The sequence below is a fragment of the Pristiophorus japonicus genome, unplaced genomic scaffold (assembly GCF_044704955.1).
Source record: "Pristiophorus japonicus isolate sPriJap1 unplaced genomic scaffold, sPriJap1.hap1 HAP1_SCAFFOLD_461, whole genome shotgun sequence".
Taxonomy (NCBI): Eukaryota; Metazoa; Chordata; class Chondrichthyes; family Pristiophoridae; genus Pristiophorus; species Pristiophorus japonicus.
Window position 1 is genome coordinate 134,131 of NW_027254365.1, and position 25,529 is coordinate 159,659.

The 25,529-nt window shown below is 45.9% G+C and overlaps 1 protein-coding gene across 6 annotated transcripts in view; it reads right to left on the reverse strand.

The window, feature by feature from the left end:
* The window catches only part of LOC139252375 (uncharacterized), a 336,279-nt gene that overhangs the window by 106,106 nt on the left and 204,644 nt on the right, over positions 1–25,529 (reverse strand). For all 6 annotated transcript variants that reach the window (XM_070873361.1, XM_070873357.1, XM_070873359.1 and 3 more), the window contains one exon: positions 11,664–11,747. In XM_070873361.1, the coding sequence (XP_070729462.1) occupies positions 11,664–11,747 (84 nt within the window). The remainder of the gene's footprint in view (positions 1–11,663; positions 11,748–25,529) is intronic.

The window sequence follows — 25,529 nt, forward strand, 5'->3', positions numbered from 1 at the left end:
TTTCCTTTATTTAGATTTAGGACCCGAGTTTCGGATTGGACTACTTCACTTTCCATCTTAATAAAGAATTCAATCATGCTATGATCACTCGTCCCCAAAGGACCCCGCACAACAAGACTGTTAATTAACCCCTTCTCATTACACAATACCCAATCTAGGATAGCCTGTTCCCCAGTAAGCTCCTCAACATACTGGTCTAAAAAAAATCTCGTACACAGCTGCCACCAATGTTTTCTGCCCCTTGGTGCGCCTTAGCTCCATCCAGACTGATTCTACATCTTGATTTTGAGCCAATATCCTTTCTCACTATTGCTCTGATTTCATCCTTTACTAACAACACCACACCACCCCCTCTTCCTTTTTGCCTGTCCTTCCTAAATATCGAATGTCTTTGGATATTCACTTCCCAGCCCTGGTCACCCTACAACCATGTCTCCATAATTGCAACTATATCGTATCCGTTTACATCTATTTGCGCTGCTGATTCATCTACCTTATTACAGATGTTTCTTGCATTCAGATACAAAGCTTTTAAATTTGTCTTTTTAACATTATTAGACATCTTAACATTATTTTGTACCATAGCCCTATTCGTCTTATTGCTATTTTTTCTTATCTGGACCCTATATGCTAGTGCACTCTTGTGTGTTTGTATGCTCTGTCCCTTCCTGACATCATCTGGTTATCCTTACCACAATCACTTTCCTGCATTGCTTCCTTTTCTTTTCTCTTTAGCATTCTAGATTACTCTCTACTGTGACCACCCCGCCCACCCCACCCCTTGCACATACTGACAGCGATTCAACCATGGCAGACAAATCAGCAAAACACATTGCACTACACTCACTGACACACTTCCCTTTCTCTTGCAGGCAAAGCTGGCTCATAACTGCAGAGAGCAACAGCAGACAAGAGGCAGCTAAGCGAGGGTTGAGAACCTAACCAGCCTGGAGGAATCAATGTTGCAAATAATTGGAGGGGCTGTGACAGAGTCTGTGGCAAGCAGAGAAGTGAAAAGCATCACTGTAGAGGAGGATATGCTCATATCGAATCCTTCTTGCTACATCCCCCTCATCACACAATCTCATAATTTAGAAGCTGCTGACAGTGTATGCATGGATATCTTGCTTTCCCCACCTCCCCTCACCACAGCCGACCACTGTGCCTTTCTGCTTTCAGAATCACAACAATTGAAACCTGGCCAGCATGTCCCTGAACATGAGGAAGAGACAGAGAAACATAGAAAATAGGTGCAGGAGTAGGCCATTCGGCCCTTCGAGCCTGCACTGCCATTCAATAAGATCATGGCTGATCATTCACCTCAGTACCCCTTTCCTGCTTTCTCTCCATACCCCTTGATCCCTTTAGCCGTAAAGGCCAGATCTAACTCCCTCTTGAATATATACAATGAACTGGCATCAACAGCTCTCTGCGGCAGGGAATTCCACAGGTTAACAACTCTCTGAGTGAAGAAGTTTCTCCTGATCTCGGTCCTAAATGGCCTACCCCTTATCCTAAGACTGTGTCCCCTGATTCTGGACTTCCCCAACATCTGGAACATTTTTCCCGCATCAAACCTGTCCAGTCTTATCAGAATCTTATACGTTTCTATGAGATCCCCTCTCATCCTTCTAAACTCCAGTGTATAAAGGCCCAGTTGATCCAGTCTCTCCTCATATGTCAGTCCAGCCATCCCTGGAATCAGTCTGGTGAACCTTTGCTGCACTCCCTCAATAGCAAGAACGTCCTTCCTCAGATTAGGAGACCAAAACTGAACACAATATTCCAGGTGAGGTCTCACCAAGGCCCTGTACAAATGCAGTAAAACCTCCTTGCTCCTATACTCAAATCCCCTAGCTATGAAGGCCTATATACCATTTGCCTTCTTCACCGCCTGCTGTACCTGCATGCCAACTTTCAATGACTGATGAACCAGGACACCCAGGTCTCGTTGCACCTCCCCTTTTCCTAATCTGCCGCCATTCAGATAATATTCTGCCTTTGTGTTTTTGTCCCCAAAGTGGATAACCTCACATTTATCCACATTATACTGCATCTGCCATGCATTTGCCCACTCACCTAACCTGTCCAAGTCACTCTGCAGCCTCTTAGCATCCTCCTCACAGCTCACATCGCCACCCAGTTTAGTGTCATCTGAAAACTTGGAGATATTACACTTAATTCCTTTGTCTAAATCATTAATGTATATTGTAAAGAGCTGGGGTCCCAGCACTGAGCCCTGCGGCAGTCCCCTAGTCACTGCCTGCCATTCTGAAAAGGACCCGTTTATCCCGACTCTCTGCTTCCTGTCTGCCAACCAGTTCTCTATCCACGTCAGTATATTACCCCCAATCCCATGAGCTTTAATTTTGCACACCAATCTCTTGTGTGGGATCTTGTCAAAAGCCTTTTGAAATCCAAATACACCACATCCACTGGTTCTCCCTTGTCCACTCTGCTAGTTACATCCTCAAAAAATTCCAGAAGATTCGTCAAGCATGATTTCCCTTTCATAAATCCATGCTGACTTGGATCGAACCTGTCACTGCTTTCCAAATGCGCTGTTATTTCATCCTTAATGATTGATTCCAACATTTTCTCCACTATTGATGTCAGGCTGATGAGGAGAAGAAGGAGACACATCGGCATTGCATCTGACATTCACAGATATCAGCTCAGAAAATTGCACTGCACGCACTTTAGAGGGTAGTAGAGGCAGGATCTAATCATGGTGAGACACTGGGCACGAGTGGGCTGCAGCCAGGCCAGGGGAAAAGGGGAGCTCAGGTGGCAGCTACCCAGATGGCAAATCCGCGCATGAGTGCTGGTCCACAGGAGGCAGATGCGGTCCTTGATGGGGCGGCCTTCAGAGAAGTGTGATGGGCATGCACACAGAAAGGCTAGGTGCAAAGGCCTCTTGTCAGCATCAAGGAGCATGAAGAGGCTGGCTCCAACATTGCATGGGCTTTGTGCAGAGATTGCAGCCTATGATTTACAGGATGGAAATGATGGGAAACTCTATGAGAGATCTTGTGAACCAAAATATGCTGGTGGGTGTGATGGACAATGTTGCAGCTTCCATTGCAGCACAGACAGGTGACCCAACATCTCACTGCTGCAGTGGAAGTACAGACTGCTGCCATCATGGCTGGGTTGACGATTGTCGAAAGCACGGAATCACAGCAGGCCAGTAATCTGTCCTCCAACATATTACTAGGATTGCTGAGGCACCACCCCCATGGGAGTGGCAGTGGCTCCGTGGAGCACGAACCTGCTGTCCTCTCTCAGGATTACAGCATTCCTACTCCCACCATTGTCATTCCACCACTGCCCTTGCTGCTGCCCATCAGCCAGCCAGCCCAGACTGCTGCTGCCCATGCTGAGGTAATGCAGTCTACAGTTAGCCCTTCTAGGTCCCGAGTTGCTCAAATTCATCCTGCAAGACCATCTGTGGCCTCCCACACTGAAAGTCAGAAGCTTTCCACCAGCCATGCTGTAGCCAATGGGGTAGCACTGCGTAGGATCACTACAATTTGGGGAGGGCTAACAAGGCAAGGGAATATACAATAAATGATAGGATGCTGAGAAGTGTAGAGGAACACAGGGACCTTGCATTGCATGTTCACAAATCCCTGAAGGTAGGACAGGTAGATAACGTAGTTAAGCAGGTATATGGGATACTATCCTTTATTAGTTGATGCATAGAATATAAGTGCAGGGAGGTCATGCTTGAACTTATAAAGCATGACCAGAGCTAGAGTACCGTGTGCAGTTTTGGTCACCACATTACAGGAAAGATGTGTTTGCACTAGAGAGGGTACAGAGGAGATTTACAAGTATTTTGCCTGGACTGGAGAATTTTAGCTATGCGGAAAGATTGGATAGACTGCGGTTGTTTTCTTTGGAACAGAGGAGGCTGAGGGGAGCCCTGATTGAGGTGTATGTGAGGCCTAGATAGATTGGATAGGAAGGACCTATTTCACTTCGCAAAGGGGTCAACAACCAGGGGGCATAGATTTAAAGTAATTGGTAGGAGGTTTAGAGGAGTGGAATTTTTTTCACCCAGAGGTTGGCGGGGGTCTGGAACTCACTGCATGAAAGGATGGTAGAGGCAGAAATCCTCACCACATTTAAAAAGTACTTGGATGTGCACTTGAAGTGCCGTAACCTACAGGACTATGGACCAAGAACTGGAATGTGGGATTAGGCTGGATAGCTCTTTATCGGTCGGCATGGACACGATGGGCCGAAATGGCCTCCTTCTGTGTAGTAAATTTCTATGGTTCTGTAATTCAAAAGCCAAAGGCACACGAAAAACAGACACTAAAGGAATGCACAAGGGTGAAATAACTATATCAATTTTTCTTTAGTATGCTTTGTAGTTATTCTGGATTCGTTGACTTTCTCTATTGATTTGAATTTCATAAATTTATGAATTTTGTTATGAATGTGAGTTTAGTGCTGGCTCTCATTTCAGCTTTGTGTCCAGGAGAACATTGTGATGTTCTGTCACACAAGGATAGAATGATGGGGAGTGGTGAGCAAAGGGGACCTGGGGTTTCATTCACTGGAATCGGAGTCTGAAGAGATGCTCACAATCAGCCCTTCTGGAATGGACCTTTGCTGCCTACCTCCTCCTTTCCTCCTCCTCCTGCTCATCATCTTCCTCCTCCTACTCTTCCTCTTCCTCCTTCCTCGTCCTCCTCCTGAGCTGGTCCCAGAACCTGTGTTAGCAAGGACTGCCTATTCATGATGGCCAAGTTGTGCAGCATGCAGCAGACCATCCGGCAAGTACTGGAGGACTCCTCCCGAGTACTAAAGGCAGCAGAACCTTTGCTTGAACACCCCGATGGGCTGCTCAGTGATGTTCCTCGTGGCGGCATGGCTGTTATTAGTTGAGTGCTGGCCACGTGTGGTAGGCTTGCGGACGGGAGTCCTCAGCCAGGTGCAGAGCTGATAGCACTTGTCTCCGAGCAGCCACCCTCGGGTTTGACGTGGTGGATAGAAAATGACTGGCACACCGGAAAAAAGCGAATTGAATATATACTTAAAAAGGAAACATTTGCAGTGCTACCGACTTCCCAAAAATGGCGGCTACCGTGTGACTCGCCGGAAGCTGCGGAAATAGGGGAGTGAGACTAATTGGATAACTCTTTCAAAGTCCAAGCACATGCATGATGTGCCAAATGCCCTCCTTCCATGCTGTGTGATTCTATGATTAAATGAATGCAACAAAAGGTAGCCAAAAATAATAACAAAAAATGAGAGTTCTGAACTTTTTTTCAAGACGACAACATTTAAGGCAAAGCAAAATACAAAACATATAAGGCATGTTCTAAGTTTAACTCCCGTTCTGGGCTGAGTGAGCTGTTGTCAATGATGGTATAGTTGTCGTGCACAGAGAGAGAGGAGGAAAGGAGCACTATAACTGTTCTCAGGCTAGGTAAAGGTAAAGTAAGCCAAGGCTGCTCCTCCTGATCACTATAGAATGTAAAGTGGGCTTCGCTATGAGGTACAGAGTGAAAAGCCTTCAACTTTCACCAAGTAAATATGCGCGTTGAAGAATGACCGCTTGTTTGAGATACTCCGGGAATAAGAACATAAGAAATAGGAGTAGGCCATTTGACTCCTCGAGCCTGCTCCGCCATTTAATAAGATCATGGCTGATCTGATCTTGGGCTCAGCTCCACTTTCCTGCCCGCTCCCCATAACCCTTTATTCCCTTATTGCTCAAAAATATGTCTATCTCCGCCTTAAATATATTCAATGACCCAGCCTCCACAGCTCTCTGAGGCAGCAAACTCCAGTTTTACAACCTTCTGAGAGAAGAAATTTCTCCTCATCTCGGTTTTAAGTGGGTTGCTGCTTTTTCTGAGACTATGTCCCCTAGTTTTAGTTTCCTCTATGAGTGGAAATATCCTCTCTGCATCCACATTTTTGAGCCCCCTCATTATCTTATATGTTTTGATAACATCATCTCTCATTCTTCTGAACTCCAATATGTAGAGGCCCAACCTACTCAACCTATCTTCATAAGTCAACCCCCTCATCTCCGGAATCAACTTAGTGAACCTTCTCTGAACAGCCTCCAATGCAAGTATATCCTTCCTTAAATACAGAGACCAAAACTGTATGCAGTACTCTAGGTGTGGCTTCACCAATACCCTGTACAGTTCTAGCAGGACTTCTCTGCATTTATACTCTATCCCCCTTGCAATAAAGGCCAATATTCCATTTGCCTTCCTGATTACTTGCTGTACCTGCATACTCACTTTTTGTGTTTCATGCACAAGGACCCCCAGGTCCCTCTGTACTGCAGCACTTTTCAGTTTTTCTCCATTTAAATTATAATTTGCTTTTCTATTTTTTCTGCCAAAGTTGATAACCTCACATTTTCGCACATTGTATTCCATTAGTCAAATTTTTGCCCACTACTTAGCCTGTCTAAATCCCTTTGCAGATTTTGTGTGTCTTCCTCACAATTTGCTTTCCCACCCATTTTTGTATCATCTGGAGGGAGGAGATCATGCCAGGAGATCTCAGAGATGCAATGATTGTGACCATTTTTTAAAAAGGGGACAAGTCTGACTGCGGCAACTACAGGGGAATCTCCCTGCTATCAACCACTGGGAAAGTTGTCGCTAAAGTTCTCAACCGTCTTCTCCCTATGGAGCTCCTCCCGGAATCACAGTGCAGATTTTGTCCCCTACGGGGCACAATGGACATGATCTTTGCAGCGTGACAGCTGCAGGAAAATTGCAGGGAACAGCGCCAGCCCTTATACATGGCCTTTTTCGATCTTACAAAGGCCTTTGATACTGTCAACCGTGAGGGTCTATGGAGCGTTCCCCTCCAATTCGGATGCCCCCAAAAGTTTGTCAACATCCTTCGCCTGCTTCACAACAATATGCAGGCCATGATCCTTACCAATGGATCCATTGCAGACCCAATCCACGTCCAGACCTGGGTCAAACAGGCTGTGTCATCGCTCCAACCCTCTTCCCAATCTTCCTCGCCGCCATACTCCACCTCACAGTCAACAAGCTTCCCGCTGGAGTGGAACTAAACTACAGAACCAATGGGAAGCTGTTTAACCTACGCCGCCTCCAGGCCTGGTCCAAGATTACCCCAACCTCTGTCGTCGAGCTGCAGTACGCGGACGACGCCTGCGTCTGCGCACATTCTGAGGTTGAATTACAGGATATAGTCAATGTATTCACTGAGGCATATGAAAGCATGGGCCTTACGCTTAACATCCATAAGACAAAGGTCCTCCACCAGCCTGTCCCTGCCGCACAGCACTGACCTCCAATCATCAAGATTCACGGCGCGGCCCTCGACAACGTGGACCATTTCCCATATCTCGGGAGCCTCTTATCAACAAAGGCAGACATTGATGCAGAAATTCAACATCGCCTCCAGTGCGCCAGTGAATGCCTTCGGCCGTCTGAGGAAAAGAGTGTTTAAAGACCCGGCCCTCAAATCTATCACCAAGATCATGGTCTATAGGGCTGTAGTAATACCCACCCTCCTGTATGGATCAGAGGCATGGACGATGTATAGAAGGCACCTCAAGTCGCTGGAGATATATCACCAACGATGTCTCCGCAAGATCCTGCAAATCCCCTGGGAGTTCAGGCACACCAACATCAGTGTCTTCGTACAGGCTAACGTCCCCAGTATTGAAGCACTGACCACACTCGATCAGCTTCGCTGGGCAGACCACATAGTTCGCATGCCAGATACGAGACTCCCTAAGCAAATGCTTTATGCGGAGCTCCTTCATGGCAAATGAGCCAAAGGTGGGCAGCGGAACCGTTAGAAGGACACCTTCAATACCTCCCTGGTAAAGTGCGACATCACCACTGACACCTGGGAGACCCTGGCCGAAGACCGACCGAGGTGGAGAAAGTGCATCCGGGAGGGCGTTGAGCTCTTCGAGTCTCAACGCAAAGAGCGTGAAGAGGTCAAGCGCAGGCAGTGGAAGCACGCGGCAAACCTGCCCCACCCACCCCGTCCCTCGACGAATGTCTGTCCCACCTGTAACAGGGTCTGTGGCTCTCGTATTGGACTGTTCATCCACCAAAGAACTCACTTTGGGAGTGGAAGCAAGTATTCCTCGATTGAAAGGACTGCCTATGATGATGATGGTATCATCAGCAAACTTGGCTACATTACACTCGGTCTCTTCTTCCAAGTCATTAATATAGATCATAAATAGTTGAGACCCCAGTACTGATCCCTGCGGTACTCCACTAGTCACTGTTTGCCAACCAGAAAATGACCCGTTTATCCCGACTCTCTGTTTTCTGTTAGTTAACCAATCTCTATCCATGCTAATATATTACCCCCAATCCCGTGAACTTCTATCTTGTGCAGTAACCTTTTATGTGGCACCTTATCGAATGCCTTCTGGAAATCCAAATACACCACTTCCACTGGTTCCCCCTTATCCACCCTCCTCAAAGAGCTCCAGCAAATTTTCATAAAACCATGCTGACTCTGTTTGAATTATGCTTTTCCAAATGTCCTGCTACTGCTTCCTTAATAATGGACTCCAGCATTTTCCCAACGACATTATGTTAGGCTAACTGGTCTATAGTTTCCTGATTTCTATCTGCTTCCTTTTTTAAATAGGGGAGTTACATTTGCGATTTTCCAGGGAAATTTGGTAGATGACAATCAATGCATCCACTATCTCTGCAGCCACTTCTTTTAAGACCCTAGGATGTAAGCCATCAGGTCCAGGGACCTTTAGTCCCATTATTTTACTACTTCTTTAGTAATAGTGATTGTATTAAGTTCCTCCCTCCCTATAACCCCTTGATTATCTACTATTGGGATGTTTTTAGTGTCTTCTACCGTGAAGACCGATACAAAATATTTGTTCAACATCTCTGCCAAAAGTCACTCCTTTAAGAATCATTGTACCCAAGAAAATGATGAAACTTTATATACACTGCATTGTGCAAAACATTAATGGCAAGGCAAACACACCCACATTTAACAAAATGCTTATCTGGAAGGAAAAGCGAGCTGCAATCACACTGGGAGAGAAAGAAAAGCAAATTCAATAGTTCAGTTCTTTTCGACTCAGTTCTACAATTTACAATAGTTAAGAAGAAATATGTTAGGAGAGGAGGTAATTAGCAAATTAGTTAGACCGCACTTTGAATTTTGTGTCCAGTTCTGGTCGCCAAGAAACTAGAGAACCATTCAAGCACTGGAGGCTGTGCAGGGAAGAGCTACAAGGCTCATTCGCAACATCAAGGTCTGAGTAAGGAGAATAAACGGGAGAAAGAGAGGCTTTTCAGCCTAGAAAGGAGGCATCTGAGAGGCAATCTTATAGATATATGCAAGATTGTTAAGGCTATAGAAAAAGCTAACTTGGAATATTTAAATTAAATTGCGGGAATAGAACAAGGGGACACTCGTTTAAACTAGCGAAAGATAGTTTTAAGATAGCTATCATGAATTTCGTCATCACACAAAAAGTGATCATTGTGTGCAATAAACTTGTGAGTGGAGGCAAAAATCCTGAAATCATTTAAGAGACGACTAGATGTTACAATGGGGGTGGAGGGCATTAGGATCTTTCTAAATGGAGGAATCAAGATGGGCCAATTGCCCTTACTCAGAAATTAGTATCTTGTAAGTTTGTGAACTTTTTAGTAAAATCTAAATTAGGATCTGGATCTGAGAAATCAGGACAAATACATTTGGAAAACAACCAGCCAAGATGAAATAATATGAATTTAAGGGCAAATCAACTTCCTGGAGTTTCACTTGACTTCTTTCGGAGTAAGGGAGGACTTTTGCAGAACTTTGCCAGAAGAGATAAATAAGTAGAGTAAGGCTCTGGCAAGGGTGATTTCACATGTTCCAGGCAAGAACTGTGTTTGATCGGCCAAATTACCATTTCTTGGTCCATGGTTTCATATGTTATAACATAATGGCCACAATTTTAATGGGGTGGCGCAGTTTTGCAATTGGGAAACCCAGAAGAGCGGGTTTTCCTCAGGTCCTGGTGCATTTAACGGCAGGATTTGATTCCCATTTTGGGCTTTGTTTCCTGGCCGCAACCAGACAGACTCAGAGGCTGGCAGACTATCGGGCGGATAGGCCTTCGAAAATGGCCACAGCCAAGGAGCAGAGTAGAGGGAAGGCGAGATAGAGGTCGGGACGGCATCGATGGGGGGGGTGGGAGACGGAGAGATCGGGCAATGGCGCCATCGATGGGGTGGCAGAGAGATCGTGAGAGATGGGAAGAAGAACGTGGAAGGAGCCAGGGAGATCACAGGAGGATAGGAGATGATCGTGGAAGGGAAGAGAGAGATCAGGAGTGAAGAGAAAAAGATCACTGGGGCCCCGTGGACGATATGAGGGCTGGGGGGAGATCGCGAGCCATGACATCAGGGAGGAGATCACGGGCCATGAAAGATATTGTGAGGGCATCGGATCGTGGTGGGGTATGGGAGCGAGAGATCCGATTGCTAGGGAGGTTAACAGGTTTGCTTGGAGTACCGGGGGGAAGCACTTCTGCTCCTCCTAGCCCACAAGTAGTGCTGGAAAAGCATTTACCTCAACTCTTCCATGTAGCAGCTCTTGCCCCCCTTCAGCTACCAGATTTCCCGCGGTTCGTTAATGCTGCAACAGAGAAATAATCTGAGGCACACAGCCTCTTTAAACTATTTAAATGAGCGACCAGCCTCCTGGGAGCGAGCTCGCGCCCCCGCACCCCCGCCACCCCGTCCCACCTATGTTAAAACCAAAAGTGGGGGGGTTCAGTGTGGGTTGGGTCCTGGTTTGAGATGTTTTACATATTTACTTTCCATCCTTTTTGATGGTTAAAATCACTCTCTTCCCCCCACCCCCCCCCACCCCACATATCTATCTTTTATACATGAGGGGGCGAAATTGCCTTTTTGCTTGGGGGAACAGAGCACTCCCGCCTCTCGTGAAATTGACCGGGAATTTGCGGAGGTTTCCTGCAGTTAGCGGCCCGGGCCGCCACGCAATTGACGATGATGTAGTCGCCCGAGCGCGGCGACCCCACACCGACCCTTTAGCGCCCCACAAGGGAAATTGCTCCGCGGACTACGAGGCTGGCGCGAGTGGATGACAACGCCAGCTTTGCGCTTCGCGAATCTGGTGGACACCAACTCTCTGGGTGCTCCTTAAAGGGAAGAGTGCCAGTGCCCCGGGCCGCCATATTTTTTTGTCTGCCGACTCTCGGGTCGGCTCAACAATGGCGGCCCTAGCATTTTTCGGGCTGCCATTATGCCTCTTGGGTGCCGGGCTACAGGCCCGGTTGCACGTTGCCCTGGTGGAGGCCATCGGAGACGTTGCAGAGTGTGCAGCGGTCATCCACTTTAATCGAAGGAGAGGGGCGTTGAAGCATGTCAGCACTACGCGGAGCATCTGTGTAGCGCTTCTTTCAGCGCCCAGTAGCGCCCGCAAAGGAAGAGGAGCGCGCGAGATTATGCTCGGTTTCCTTTGAGGAGAGGTAAGGGTAAATCCACGGCTGGGCAGGATTCTGCGCCGGGCGCAGAATGTCCCAGCCCTAGGAGGTTACCACCCCCAATCGGGTCGCAGAGCAATTTAACCCCCATATATTTACTTATAATTAGACTTTTGCATCATAAGCAATAAAGAAAACTTACATCTCTCATGAGAACAGATGCATGATAAACTGGGTATAAAGATGGTGTGCTCACATTCGTTTTAAATTCATCAGATAATGGTTGCTGGGGAGGGAAAGAAAGAGAATTAAAATTATTTAATGCGAGAGACAATTTTAAGATGAGAAATGTACATGGTTACAACTGAAAACTATGAAAATATGAGTTTATATTGTTGCACTAATGCATATGTGGATAATTTGAGCCTGAATGTGATCTTTACTTATCGATATAAAGTAAATTTTCGGACTTAACACTTCCAACAGCAAGCCACACCCACTAAGATCGCATTTTACAAATTTAAAATAAGATGCCAGACAGAATCACAGATGAAAAACTTTTAAAAGAGATCAATAAACATATCTGGAAACTATTCAGTCCCATTCTCTTGCCCTTTCCCCATACTCTTTAAAATTATTTGGCAAATGTTTATCCTCTTCACGTTTAAAAGCTATTGCAAAATAGAGCTCCCTTTAGTGGACTACTGCTCCACCTAGTGAACTACTGTGGTAATGCAACTAATCATGTAAATACAATAAAGGCATCATGTGACACGGTCACATGACAAGTTCATGTGTTAGGAGCCATCATGTGTGTCTGTGACGTCATCAGGAAGATATCACATTTGGCGATCGAGGATAGTATTATCAAATTCCCTAGCTGCAATTTTTGTTCGTGGAAGGTTCAGTCTACTTTGAGAGGTTCTTTGTTTTGCAGAACAGCTAAAAAAATCAAAGGTAAATTACAAGCACGCTTGGCTGAACTGAAGAGTCCAGATGGCTGCGCCTATGGGAATAATAGGGCGCTTGGGTGAGTTGCATCACCACCGAGACGTTCGGAGCATGTGTGAAGCGGTGCTAATAGTATCGCTGAAGTCCCCAATGATGAAAACCGTAACTGGGTGGTGCTAGAAAGAAAACAAGCTATTTTCCTGACTGAAGCAGGCCCTGAGGTGTATGAAACCTAGAAAAAATGTGCTTGTTCCTGTTAAGCAAAAGGACATGCCACCGATGGAGATTACAGTCCTGAGCCCCAGGAAATTGCTGAAAATTATTGTTTTGGAAATCAAGGTCAGTTAAATGACGAGAGTATCAGTGAGTACATTATATCTTTAAAAAAGCTATTCATTCACTGTCACTTCGGAAACTTTCAGGACCGAGCATTGCGTGACCGCTTTGTTTGTGGGATCAACAGTGACACAATCAGAAGAAAGTTAGCAGACAACCGAGGTCAATCGCCTGCAGGTTAAAAGTAAAAGGCAGTTGGGCCCCAAGGCCTCAGCAACCGGCCAGGTTAATAGTAAATTGAAGTCGTGCTATTGGTGTCTGGGACAACACATTGCTCAAAGCTGTCCATATGTGAACGCAGAGTGTTTTTTCTGCAAGAAAATTGGGCATCTTGCAAAGGCATACCGACTGAAAAGTAAACCAATTTTCAATGCTAGAAGTAGCAATCACCAAAGACTACATAGTATTGAATAGAAGCAATAGGACGTGGAGGTTCTGGAGATACATGTCATCAGGAGCACAAGGATATCTAACAACGATTCGCAAAGTATCGTCATCCAAGCAGACATTGCAGGAACCAGGATACCCATGGAAATCGACACTGGTGCAGCCGCGAGCGTAGTACCAGAATTGCTATATCTTGACAAGTTGCATGATTTCCTGCTGGAAAAGTCGAAGATAGAGCTGCGAGGCTGCTCAGGAGAGCAAATCCCTGTGGTAGGACGTATCATCATAGGCAGTCCCTCGTATTGAGGATGACTTGCTTCCACGCCACAAAGGGATGAGTTCACAGGTGTTTCAATGAAGGACCTAATATTTCAGATCCCAAACTACATCCTGAAGGGTAGAAGATACCTGTGCATGCATTTTTTTTAACGTGGGGTGACCGTTGCACACCAGCCACCACACGGGTTTGACAGAGCTAGGTCTTTGTCCAGTGGCAAGGGTTACGGTGATACGTCCTATCAGAGGGACGTGATCGGGGCCCAGGAGAGACGCGAGTTCGGGGCCCAGGGGCAGCACGAGCCAGTCCACACTTCGATATGTGTGTGCACTAGGTCCGTGCAGCAGAGCAGGTCTCCAGTTGTCTTGGGTAATCCTTGCCACTGGACCAAGACCTAGCTCTGTCAAGCCCGTGTGGTGACTGGTGTGCAACGGTCACCCCACGTTTAAAAAAAAAATGCACACAGGCATCTTCTATCCTTCAGGATGTAGTTCGGGATCTGGAATATTAGGTCCTTCATTGAAACACCTGTGAACTCATCCCTTTTTGGCGTGGAAGCAAGTCATCCTTGATACGAGGGACTGCCTATGATGATACGTCCTACCACAGGGATTTGCTCTCCTGAGTAGCCTCGCAGCTCTATCTTCGACTTTTCCAGCAGGAAATCATGCAACTTGTGAAATACAAGGATCAGTTTCAGAGCTTGCCTCTCTTAATAGTGACAGGGGACAAGCCTGCCTTACTAAGTTCCAACGAAGGGTCATCGACCCGAAACGTTAACTCTGCTTTCTCTCCACAGATGCTGCTTGACTCGCTGAGATTTCCAGCATTTTCTGTTTTTATTCCGGATTCCAGCATCCGCAGTATTTTGCTTTTATATTTTCTAGGTAGAAATTGGTTAGGATCACTGAAGCTGAATTGGAATGAGATTTTTCGTGTAGAAACGAGATTTGCATCGAAAGAGGATGTCATCAAGCAATATCCGAAGATGTTCTGCAAAATAGGCAGTCTAATGCAAGACTTTTAGGCAAGTGTCACAGTACAGAAGGACGCTAGACCAGTTTACTGCAAGCCATGACCCGTCCCATACGCACTCAAGGACAATCTCAAAAGACTAGAATCTGAGAATATTTTCTGTAAGGTAGATATAAATAATTAGGCTACACCCATTCTTGTACCTAAGTCAGATGGTCAGTTAAGATTGTGTGGTGATTTAAAAAGTAATCGAAAACCAGGTTCTAGGGGGTAATCTACCCAATGCATTGACAAATGTAGAAGATTTGTTCACATTGCTGACAGGTGGCCAGTTCTTCTCAAAGTTAGATCTCATAAATGCCTACTTACAACTTGAACTAGATGAGGAGTTCAAGTCATGCTTGATTATAAATATTCATCTAGGCCTATATCAATTTAATAGGCTACCATTTGGATTGTCTTCTGCCCCCGCCATATTCCAAGAGGTGATGAACCAGATTTTGCAAGGCATTGAAGGGTTAGTATGTTATTAAGATGACATACTCATTTCAGCACCAAACTGGAAAATCTATAATAACTTGTTGAATGAAGTGCTCAAATGGCTAGAGAAGCACAGAGTATGAGTGACTGCTTGCAACTGTGAGTTATTTCAATGCTCAATGGGGTACTTCGGTCACAGAGTAAACAAAGATGGTTTACACTCAACCAAGGGAAAGCTGGATGCAATCAGAAATGCACCCACTCCCATTGAACTTAGATCATTTTGAGGTCTTTTGAATTATTATGGGAAGTTCCTACCATATTTGGCTACAGTATTACATCCACTGAATGAGCTGTTGAAAAAATAGGTCCAATGGAAGTGGTCAAAAGAATGCGACGCAGCATTCAAGGAATATAAAAGCCTGTTGGTAGAGAGCACCACGTTAGTTCACTATGACATATCTAAGGAGATCAAGCTAGCATGCAATGCTTCTCCGTATGGAGTTGGGGCAATGATCTCTCATGTACTACATCATTGGGATGAGAGACGAATTGCCTTTGCTTCACGCACTCTCAGTGCCAGTGAGGCGTGAGTCCGGGGATCAGCAGAGGCCTATAAAGGCCGCGAGAGTCAGCGGGAGTTCGTGGTCGCTGAGGCGTGAGTCCGGGGATCAGCAGAGGCCTATAAAGGCCGCGAGAGTCAGCGGGAGTTCGTGGTCGCTGAGGCGTGAGTCCGGGGAGCGTCTGAAGCCTATAAAGGCCGCAAGAGGCAGCAGGAGTTGGTGGTCGCTGAGGCATGAGTCCGGGGATCGGCAGAGGCCTATAAAGGCCTCGAGAGGCAACGGGAGTTGGTAGTTGCTGAGGCATGAGTCCAGGGATCGGCAGAGGCCTATAAAGCCCGCGAGAGGCAGCGGGAGTTCGTGGTCGCTGAGTCGTGAGTCCGGGGAGCGTCCGAGGCCTATAAAGGCCGCAAGAGGCAGCGGGAGTTCGTGGTCGCTGAGGCGTGGGTCCGGGGATCGGCAGAGGCCTATAAAGGCCGCGAGAGGCAGCGGGAGTTCGTGGTCGCTGAGGCGTGAGTCCGGGGAGCGTCCGAGGCCGATAAAGGCCGCGAGAGGCAGCGGAAGTTCATGGTCGCTGAGGTGTGAGTCCGGGGATCAGCAGAGGCTTATAAAGGCCGACCGGTGCAGCTACAGGGTGAAGACAAAAAAGAAGTAGAAAGAAATAGAAAGGTGATGTCACAGCCAAGGGGTAAGTGATTGGCTGGTGATTGGTCAGTAGTTTTTCTTTTTTCTCTTCTATATCAGTGAGTAACTTTTAACATTGTTATTGCCAATTTAAGTGTATCTAAGAGTTAAGTCAAGGCAGGAGAGCTCGGACACGTGTTATGCTCCTCTTGTACTATGTGGGAAACCAGGGACGCCTCCAGTGTCTCCGACGACTACGTGTGCGGGAAGTGTATCCACCTCCAGCTCCTGACGGACCGTGTTGCGGAATTGCAACTGAAGGTGGATTTACTCTGGAGCATCCACGATACTGAGAATGACGTGAACAGCACGTTTAGTGAGTTGGTCTTACTGCAGGTAAAGGCTCCACAGCCAGATAGGGAATGGAAGACCAACAGGAAGAGCAGTGCAAGGAATGTAGTGCAGGGATCCCCTGCAGTCATTCCCCTGCAAAACAGATACACTGCTTTGAGTACTGTTGAGGGGGATGACTCATAACGGGGGAGCAGCAGCAGCCAAGTTCATGGCACCGTGGCTGGCTCTGCTGCACAGGAGGGCAGGAAAAAGAGTGGGAGAGCGATAGTGATAGGGGATTCAACTGTAAGCGGCCGCAACCAAGACTCCAGGATGGTATGTTGCCTTCCTGGTGCAAGGGTCAAGGATGTCTCGGAGCGGGTGCAGGACATTCTGAAAAGGGAGGGTGAACAGCCAGTTGTCGTGGTGCATATAGGTACCAACGACATAGGTAAAAAATGGGATGAGGTCCTACGCGGCGAATTTAGGGAGCTAGGAGCTAAATTAAAAATTAGGACCTCAAAAGTAGCAATCTCAAGATTGCTACCAATGCCACGTGCTACTCAGAGTAGGAATCGCAGGATAGCTTAGATGAATACATGGCTTGAGGAGTGGTGCACAAGGGAGGGATTCAAATTCCTGGAACATTGGAACGGTTCTGGAGGAGGTGGGACCAGTACAAACCGGACGGTCTGCACTTGGGCAGGACCGGAACCAATGTCCTAGGGGGAGTGTTTGCTAGTGCTGTTGGGAGGAGTTAAACTAATATGGCAGGAGGAATGGAATCTATGCAGGGAGACAAGAGGGAAATAAAAAGGAGGCAGAAGCAAAATATAGAAAGGAAAATAGTAAAAGTGGAGGGCAGAGAAACCCAAGGCAAAAAACAAAAAGGGCCACATTACAGCAAAATTCTAAAGGGGCAAAGTGTGTTAAAAAAACAAGCCTGAAGGCTCTGTGCCTCAATGCAAGGAGTATTCGAAATAAGTGGATGAATTAACTGCGCAGATAGCAGTTAACGGATACGATGTGATTGGCATCACGGAGACATGGCTCCAGGGGGACCAAGGCTGGGAACTCAACAACCAAGAGTATTCAGCATTTAGGAAGGATAGACAGAGGAAAAGGAGGTGGGGTGGAGTTGGTGGTTAAAGATGAAATCAATGCAATTGTAAGGAAGGACATTAGCCTGGATGATGTGGAATCGGTATGGGTGGATCTGCGGAATACCAAATGGCTGAAAACGCTAGTGGGTGTTGTGTATAGACCACCACATAGTAATAGTGAGGTTGGGGACAGCATCAAGCAAGAAATAAGGGATGTGTGCAATAAAGGTACAGCAGTAATCATGGACGACTTTAATATACACATTGATTGGGCTAACCTAACTGATAGCAATGCGGTGGAGGAGGATTTCCTGGAGTGTATTCGGGATGGTTTTCTAGACCAATATGTTGAGGAACCAACCAGGGAGCTGGCCATCCTAGACTGGGTATTGTGTAATGAGAAGGGACTAATTAGCAATCTTGTTGTGCGAGGCCCCTTGGGGAAAAGTGACCATAATGTGGTAGAATTCCTTATTAAGATGGAGAGTGACAAAGTTAACTAGGGTCCTGAACTTAAGGAAAGATAACTTCGACGGGATGAGGTGTGAATTGGCAAAAATAGACTGGCAAACGATGCTCAAAGAGTTGATGGTGGATAAGCAATGGCAAACATTTAAAGATCACATGGATAAACTTCAGCAAATGTACATCCCTGTCTGGAGTAAAAATAAAACTGGGAAGGTGGCTCAACCATGCCTAACAAAGGAAATTAAGGATAGTGTTAAAGCCAAGGAAGAGGCATATACATTGGCTAGAAAAAGCAACACACCTGAGGACTGGGAGAAATTTAGAATTCAACAGAGGAGGACTAAGGGTTTAATTAAGAGGGGGAAAATAGAGTACGAGCGGAAGCTTGCAGGGAATATAAAAACTGACTGCAAAAGCTTCTATAAATATGTGAAGAGAAAAAGATTAGTAAAGACAAACGTAGGTCCCTTGCAGTCGGATTCAGGTGAAATTATAATGGGGAACAAAGAAGGAAGATACAAATAACTGTCCGAAGGTACTAGGGGACAGTGGGTCTAATGAGAAAGAGGAACTGAAGGATATCCTTATTAGGCGGGAAATTGTGTTCGGGAAATTGATGGAATTGAAGGCCGATAAATCCCCGGGGCCTGATAGTCTGCATCCCAGAGTGCTCAAGAAAGTAGCCCTAGAAATAGTGGATACATTGATGATCATTTTCCAACAGTCTATCGACTTTGGATCAGTTTCCATGGACTGGAGGATAGCTAATGTAACACCACTTTTTAAAAAAGGAGGGAGAGAGAAAATGGGTAATTATAGACCGGTTAGCCTGCCATCAGTACTGGGGAAAATGTTGGAATCGATCATGAAGGATGAAATAACAGCGTATTTGGAAAGCAGTGACAGGATCGGATCAAGTCAGCATGGATTTATGAAAGGGAAATCATGCTTGACGAATCTTCTGGAATTTTTTGAGGATGTAACTAGCAGAGTGGACAAGGGAGATCCAGTGGATGTGGTGTATTTGGACTTTCCGAAGGCTTTTGACAAGGTACCACACAAGAGATTGGTGTGCAAAATTAAAGCACATGGTATTGGGGGTAATGTACTGACGTGGAGAGAGAACTGGTTGGCAGACAGGAAGCAGAGAGTCGGGATAAACGGGTCCTTTTCAGAATGGTAGGCAGTGACTAGTGGAGTGCCGCAGGGCTCAGTGTTGGGACCCCAGCTCTTTACAATATACATTAACGATTTGGATGAAGGAATAGAGTGTAATATCTCCAAGTTTGCGGATGGCATTAAACTGGGTGGCGGTGTGAGCTGTGAGGAGGACGCTCAGAGGCTGCAGGGTGACTTGGACAGGTTAGGTGAGTGGGCAAATGCATGCCAGATGCAGTATAATGTGGATAAATGTGAGGTTATCCACTTTGGGGGCAAAAACACGAAGGCAGAATTTTATCTGAATGGTGACAGACTAGGAAAAGGGGAGGTGCAACGAGGCCTGGGTGTCATGGTTCATCAGTCACTGAAAGTGGGCAGGCAGGTACAGCAGGCGGTGAAGAAGGCAAATGGTATGTTGACCTTCATAGCTAGGGGATTTGAATATAGAAGCATGGAGGTCTTACTGCAGTTGTACAGGGCCTTAGTGAGGCCTCACCTGGAATATTGTGTTCAGTTTTGGTCTCCTAGTCTGAAGGAGGACGTTCTTGCTATTGAGGGAGTGCAGCGAAGGTTCACCAGACTGATTCCCAGGATGGCTGGGCTGTCATATGAGGAGAGACTGGATCAACTGGAGTTCAGAAGGATGAGAGAAGATCTCATATAAACATTCTGACAGGACTGGACAGGTTAGATGCGGGAAGAATGTTCCCGATGCTGGATAAGTCCAGAACCAGAGGACATAGTCTTAGGATAAGGGGTAGGCCATTTAGGACAGAGATGAAGAGAAACTTCTTTACTCAGAGAGTTGTTAACCTGTGGAATTCCCTGCCGCAGAGAGTTGTTGATGCCAGTTCACTGAATATATTCAAGAAGGAGTTAGATATGGCTCTTACAGTTAAGGGGATCAAGGGGTATGGAGAGAAAGCAGGAAAGAGTACTGAAGGAATGATCAGCCATGATCTTATTGAATGGCGGTGCAGGCTCGAAGGGCAGAATGGCCTACTCCTGCACCTATTTTTCTATGTTTCTATGTGAGCGTAATTATGTATAGATTGAAAGAGAAGCTTTGGCATTAATTTTTGGTGTCAAGAAGTTCCACAAATATTTGTATGGTTGTAAGTTTACCATCGTTACTGACCATAAGTCCCTGACAGCAATCCTCCATCCAAGTCCCCAATTCAAACCTTGGCTACAGCCCGAATGCAGAGATGATTTTGTCAGTATATACATATGCCATTGATAACAGATGATCAGCTGATCACAGTAATGCTGATGCTATGTCTAGGTTGCCATCCTCATCACAAATTACAACCAATCGGGAAGAAATGTTCTATTTTTCATACATTGATAAACAGCCAGTCACAGCTGAAGAGATTGGTAGAGCAACCAAGCGTAGCCCAGTTATGTCAAAGATGCATGACTACATAGCAAATGGCTGGCCAAACCAGATATCACAGAAAGAAATTCATCCATACTTCGTTCGTAGGAATGAATTATCAGTGTATAAAGATTGTATCATGAGGGGTGCAAGAGTAGTTATTCCAAATAAGTTCGGGTCCACATTGTTCGGAGATCTTCATGACCAGCACCTGGGAATGTGCTTGACCAAGTGTTTTGCACGCAGCTACTTATGGTGGCCACTATCTTAAATAGTGAGGTTACAATTGCTACCTTTCAATCCATGTGAACCATTCTAGTCTTGGGGGGGGGGGAGGGGGTTAAAATTCCCTGCATAGAGCATAAAAACAAGGAATTTATACGAAACCTTTAGAAATCACTGGTTAGGCCTTAGTTAGAATATTGTGTTTAATTCTGGACACCACAGGCCTTGGAGAGGGATCAAAAGAGATTTACTAGAATGGTACCTGGGATAAAGGACTTCAGTTATGTAGAGAGACTAGAGAAGCTGGGGTTGTACTCATTAGAGAAGAGAAGGTTAAGAGAAGTTTTAATAGAGGTATTCAAAATCATGAAGGGTTTTGATCGAGTAAATAAAGAGAAACAATTCCAGGGGCAGAATGGTCGGTAGCCAGAGAACACATTTAAGGTAATTGACAAAAGAATCAGGGAGGTGATGAGGAGAATCTTTTTTAAGCATGATCTGGAATGCACTGCCTGAAAGGGTGATGGAAGCAGATTCAATAATGGGGCAGAATTTCTGACGTCCCGGGCCCGTACGACGTTTCTACGGACCCGGGAAGGCATCGGAAAAGCAGATCATCCGCAGGTCAGGAGCGAGGACATTTGTACGTGGAACTTTGGGTTATCTAGCCATATCTGGCACGGCAAATGTCCTCAGAACTCTTGCGTCTGAAAAGGCAGGCGCATAAGAGTTTAAAAACATAGAAAAAACATGATTAAAATTAAAATTTTAAAAATACATTTATGTTAAAACCCTGCCCACTCAGATAATGTTATTTTAAACCCAAACCCTAACTTTTTTTAAAAATCAGCAATTTTTTTTTCTTTTAAAAACGCGTAACATTTTTAATTTCTATTAGTTTATTGTGGGAGGTGTTTTTTTTAAAAGTTTTATGTATTTTTGGTTAGTTTTGGGGGTTTTCTCATTCATTGGATTACAAAACTCCTATTACAATTAATGAGTAAATACTTACCTGTGATTGGATGTCCAAGCACACGTGACTCCTGCGGACGTCCTGACGTGCACGCGCTGCGCGTCGCAGGGAGAGGAGGCTTGTGGATCGGGAGTTCCAGCGGGTGAAGCAGCTTCAGGTAAGTGCGCATTTTATTTCTATTCTTTATTGATTTTCCCGTGGGAAGTCCTCTTCAGAATTTCTGCCCCAATAACTTTCCTGATCTATAGAGCTCAGCTATTCACTGGTATCATTAACACCTGGTCAGTTATTTCAAAATTTCTACTATTGACTAATGCTAAAGTGGCTATTTTTTAAAGGCTTAGCACATAAGAACACAGGAAAAAGGAACAGGAGTAGGCCAATGAGCACCTTGAGCCTGTTCTGCCATTTAACGAGATCATAGCTGATCTGAAACCGAACTCCATATTCGTCATTGCACCAACACTTTTCTCGATCTTCCTTGCTGCAATGCTCCATCTCACTCTCAACAAGCTCCCCGCTGAAGTGGAACTAAACTATAGAACCAATGGGAAACTGTTCAACCTTTGCTGCCTCCAAGCTAGAACTACAGTACCTGGATGTGCTTGGGTCTGCGCATACTCAGCAGCTGAATTACAAGCCATCGTTAACACCTTCACTGAGGTGTACGAAAGTATAGACCTTATGCCAAACATCTGTAAGACAAAGGTCCTCCACCAACCTGACCCTGCCACGCAGTGCTGCCCCCCGGTCATCAAAATCCATGGCGTGACCTTGGACAAAGTGGACCATTTTCCATACCTCAGGAGCCTACTATCAGCAAGGGCAGACATCGATGACGAGTTCCAACACCGCCTGCAGTGTGCCAGTGCAGCCTTCCGTCGCATGAGGAAGAGAGTGTTTGAAGGCCAGGTCCTCAAATCTGGCACCAAGCAGTAGGGCAGTAGTGATACCCACCATCCTATATGGCTCAGAGACATGGACCATATGCAGCAGATTTCTCAAAGCGCTGGAGAAGTACCACGAACACTGCCTCCACAAGTTTCTGCAAATCCACTCGGAGGATAGACGCACTAACGTCAGTGTTTGGTGGTCATTTTCCAACATTCCATGGGCTCTGGATCAGTTCCTATGGATTGGAGGGTAGCTAATGTAACCCCACTTTTTAAAAAAGGAGGGAGAGAGAAAACAGGGATTTATAGACCGGTTAGCCTGACATCGGTGGTGGGGAAAATGCTGGAATCAATTATTAAAGATGTAATAGCAGCATATCTGGAAAGCAGTGACAGGATCGGTCCAAGTCAACGTGGATTTATGAAAGGGAAATCATGCTTGACAAATCTTCTAGAGTTTTTTGAGGATGTAACTAGTAGAGTGGATAAGGGGGAACCAGTGGGGATGTGGTGTATTTGGACTTTCAAAAGGCTTTTGACAAGGTCCCACACAAGAGATTAGTATGCAAAATTAAGGCACATGGTATTGGGGGTAATGTATTGACGTAGGTAGAGTACTGGTTGGCAGACAGGAAGCAAAGAATGGGAATAATGGGTCATTTTCAGAATGGCAGACAGTGACTAGTGGGGTGCGCAGGGTTCAGTGCTGGGACCCCAGCTATTTACAATATACATTAATGATTTAGATGAAGGAATTGAATGTATAATCTCCAAGTTTGCAGATGACACTAAGCTGGGTGGTGGTGTGAGCTGCGAGGATGATGCTAAGAGGCTGCAGGGTGACTTGGACAGGTTAGTTGAATGGGCAAATGCATGGCAGATGCAGTATAATGTGAATAAATGTGAGGTTATCCACTTTGGTGGCAAAAACAGGAAGGCAGATCATCATCTGAAAGGTGACAGATTAGTAAAAGGGAAGGTGCAAAGAGACCTGGGTGTCATGGTACATCAGTCATTGAAGGTAGGCATTCAGGTACAGGAGGCAGTAAAGAAAGCAAATGGCATGCTGGCCTTCATAGCGAGGGGATTTGAGTATAGGAACAGGGAGGTCTTACTGCAGTTGTACAGGGCCTTGGTGAGACCACACCTTGAGTATTGTGTGCAGTTTTGGTCTCCTAATCTGAGGAAGGACGTTCTTGCTATTGAGGGAGTGCAGCGAAGGTTCACCAAACTGATTCCCGGGATGGCAGGACTGATATATGAGGAAAGACTGGATCGGCTAGGCTTATACTCACTGGAATTTAGAAGAATTTATTCAGTGGAGTTTAGAAGGATGAGAGGAGATCTCATAGAAACATATAAAATTCTGACATGACTGGACAGGTTAGATGCAGGTAGAATGTTCCCGATATTGGGGAAGTCAATAATCAGGGGTCACAGACTAAAGATAAGGGGTAAGCCATGTAGGACCGAGATGAGGAGAAACTTTTTCACCCAGAGAGTTGTGAGCCTGTGGAATTCTCTGCCACAGAAAGTTGGTGAGTCCAGTTCGTTGGACATATTCAAAAGGGAGTTAGATGTGGCCTTTATGGCTAAAGGGATCAGGGGGTATGGAGAGAAGGCAGGGGTGGGGTACTGAGGTTGCCATAATTATAATGAATGGCTGTGCAGGCTCGAAGGGCCGAATGGCCTGCTCCTGCACCTATTTTCTATGTTTCTATGTTTTCTATGTTCTCGCTCAGGCCAACAACCCAGCATCAAAGCACTGACCACGCTCGACCAGCTACGTTGGGCGGGCCACATCATCCGCATGCCCGACACGAGACTCCCTAAGCAAGTGCTCTACTCGGAACTCCTACATGGCGAGCGAGCCCCAGGTGGGCAGAGGAAATGTTCCAAGGACACCCTCAAAGCCTCCTTGATAAAGTGCAACTTCCCCACCGGCACCTGAGAATCCCTGGCCCAAGACCACCCAAAATGGAGGAAGAGCATCCGGGAGGGGGCTGAGCACCTCGAGTTTCATCGCCGAGAGCATGCAGAAATCAAGCGCAGACAGCGGAAGGAGCGTGCGGCAAACCAGGCTCCCCACCCACCCTTTTCTTCAACCACCGTCTTCCCTACCTGTGACAGAGACTGTAATTCCCGCATTAGACTGTACAGCCACCTGAGAACTCACTTTTAGAGTGGAAGCAAGTCTTACATGGTTCCGAGGGACTGCCTATGTTGATGACAGGAATATAGGAACAGGAGTAGGCACTGAGCCCCTCGAGTCTGTTCTGCCATTTAATGAGATCATGGCTGATCGACAACCTAACACCCTCTTGGCCCATATCCCTTAATACCTTTGGTTAACAAAAATCTATCAATCTCAGATTTAAAATTAACAATTGATCTACATCAATTGCCATTTGCGGAAGAGAGTGCCAAACTTCTACCACCCTTTGTGTGTCGAAGTGTTTCCTAATTTCACCCCTGAAAGATTTGGCTCCATTTTTTAGACTTTGTCCCCTAGTCCTAGACTCCTCAACCAGCAGAAATAGTTTCTCTTTATCTATCCCTTAATATCTTGAAAATTTCGATCAGATCACCCCATAACTGTCTAAATTCTAGGGAACACAACCCTAATTTGTGTAATTTCTCCTCATAACTCAACCCTTGAAATTCGGGTATGATTCTGGTAAACCTACACTGCACTCCCTCCGATGCCAATATATCCTTCCTAAGATGTGGTGCACAGAACTCCAGGTGTGGTCTAACCAGGGTTTTGTTTAGCTGCAGCATAACTTCTACCCCCTTGTATTCTAGTTCTGGAGATATAAAGGCCAGCATTCCATTAGACTTGTTGATTATTTTTTATACCTGTTCATAACATTTAAATGATCTTTGTACCTGGACCCCCAAGTCTCTTTGGACCTCCGCTGTTTCTAGCTTTTCACCAGTTAGA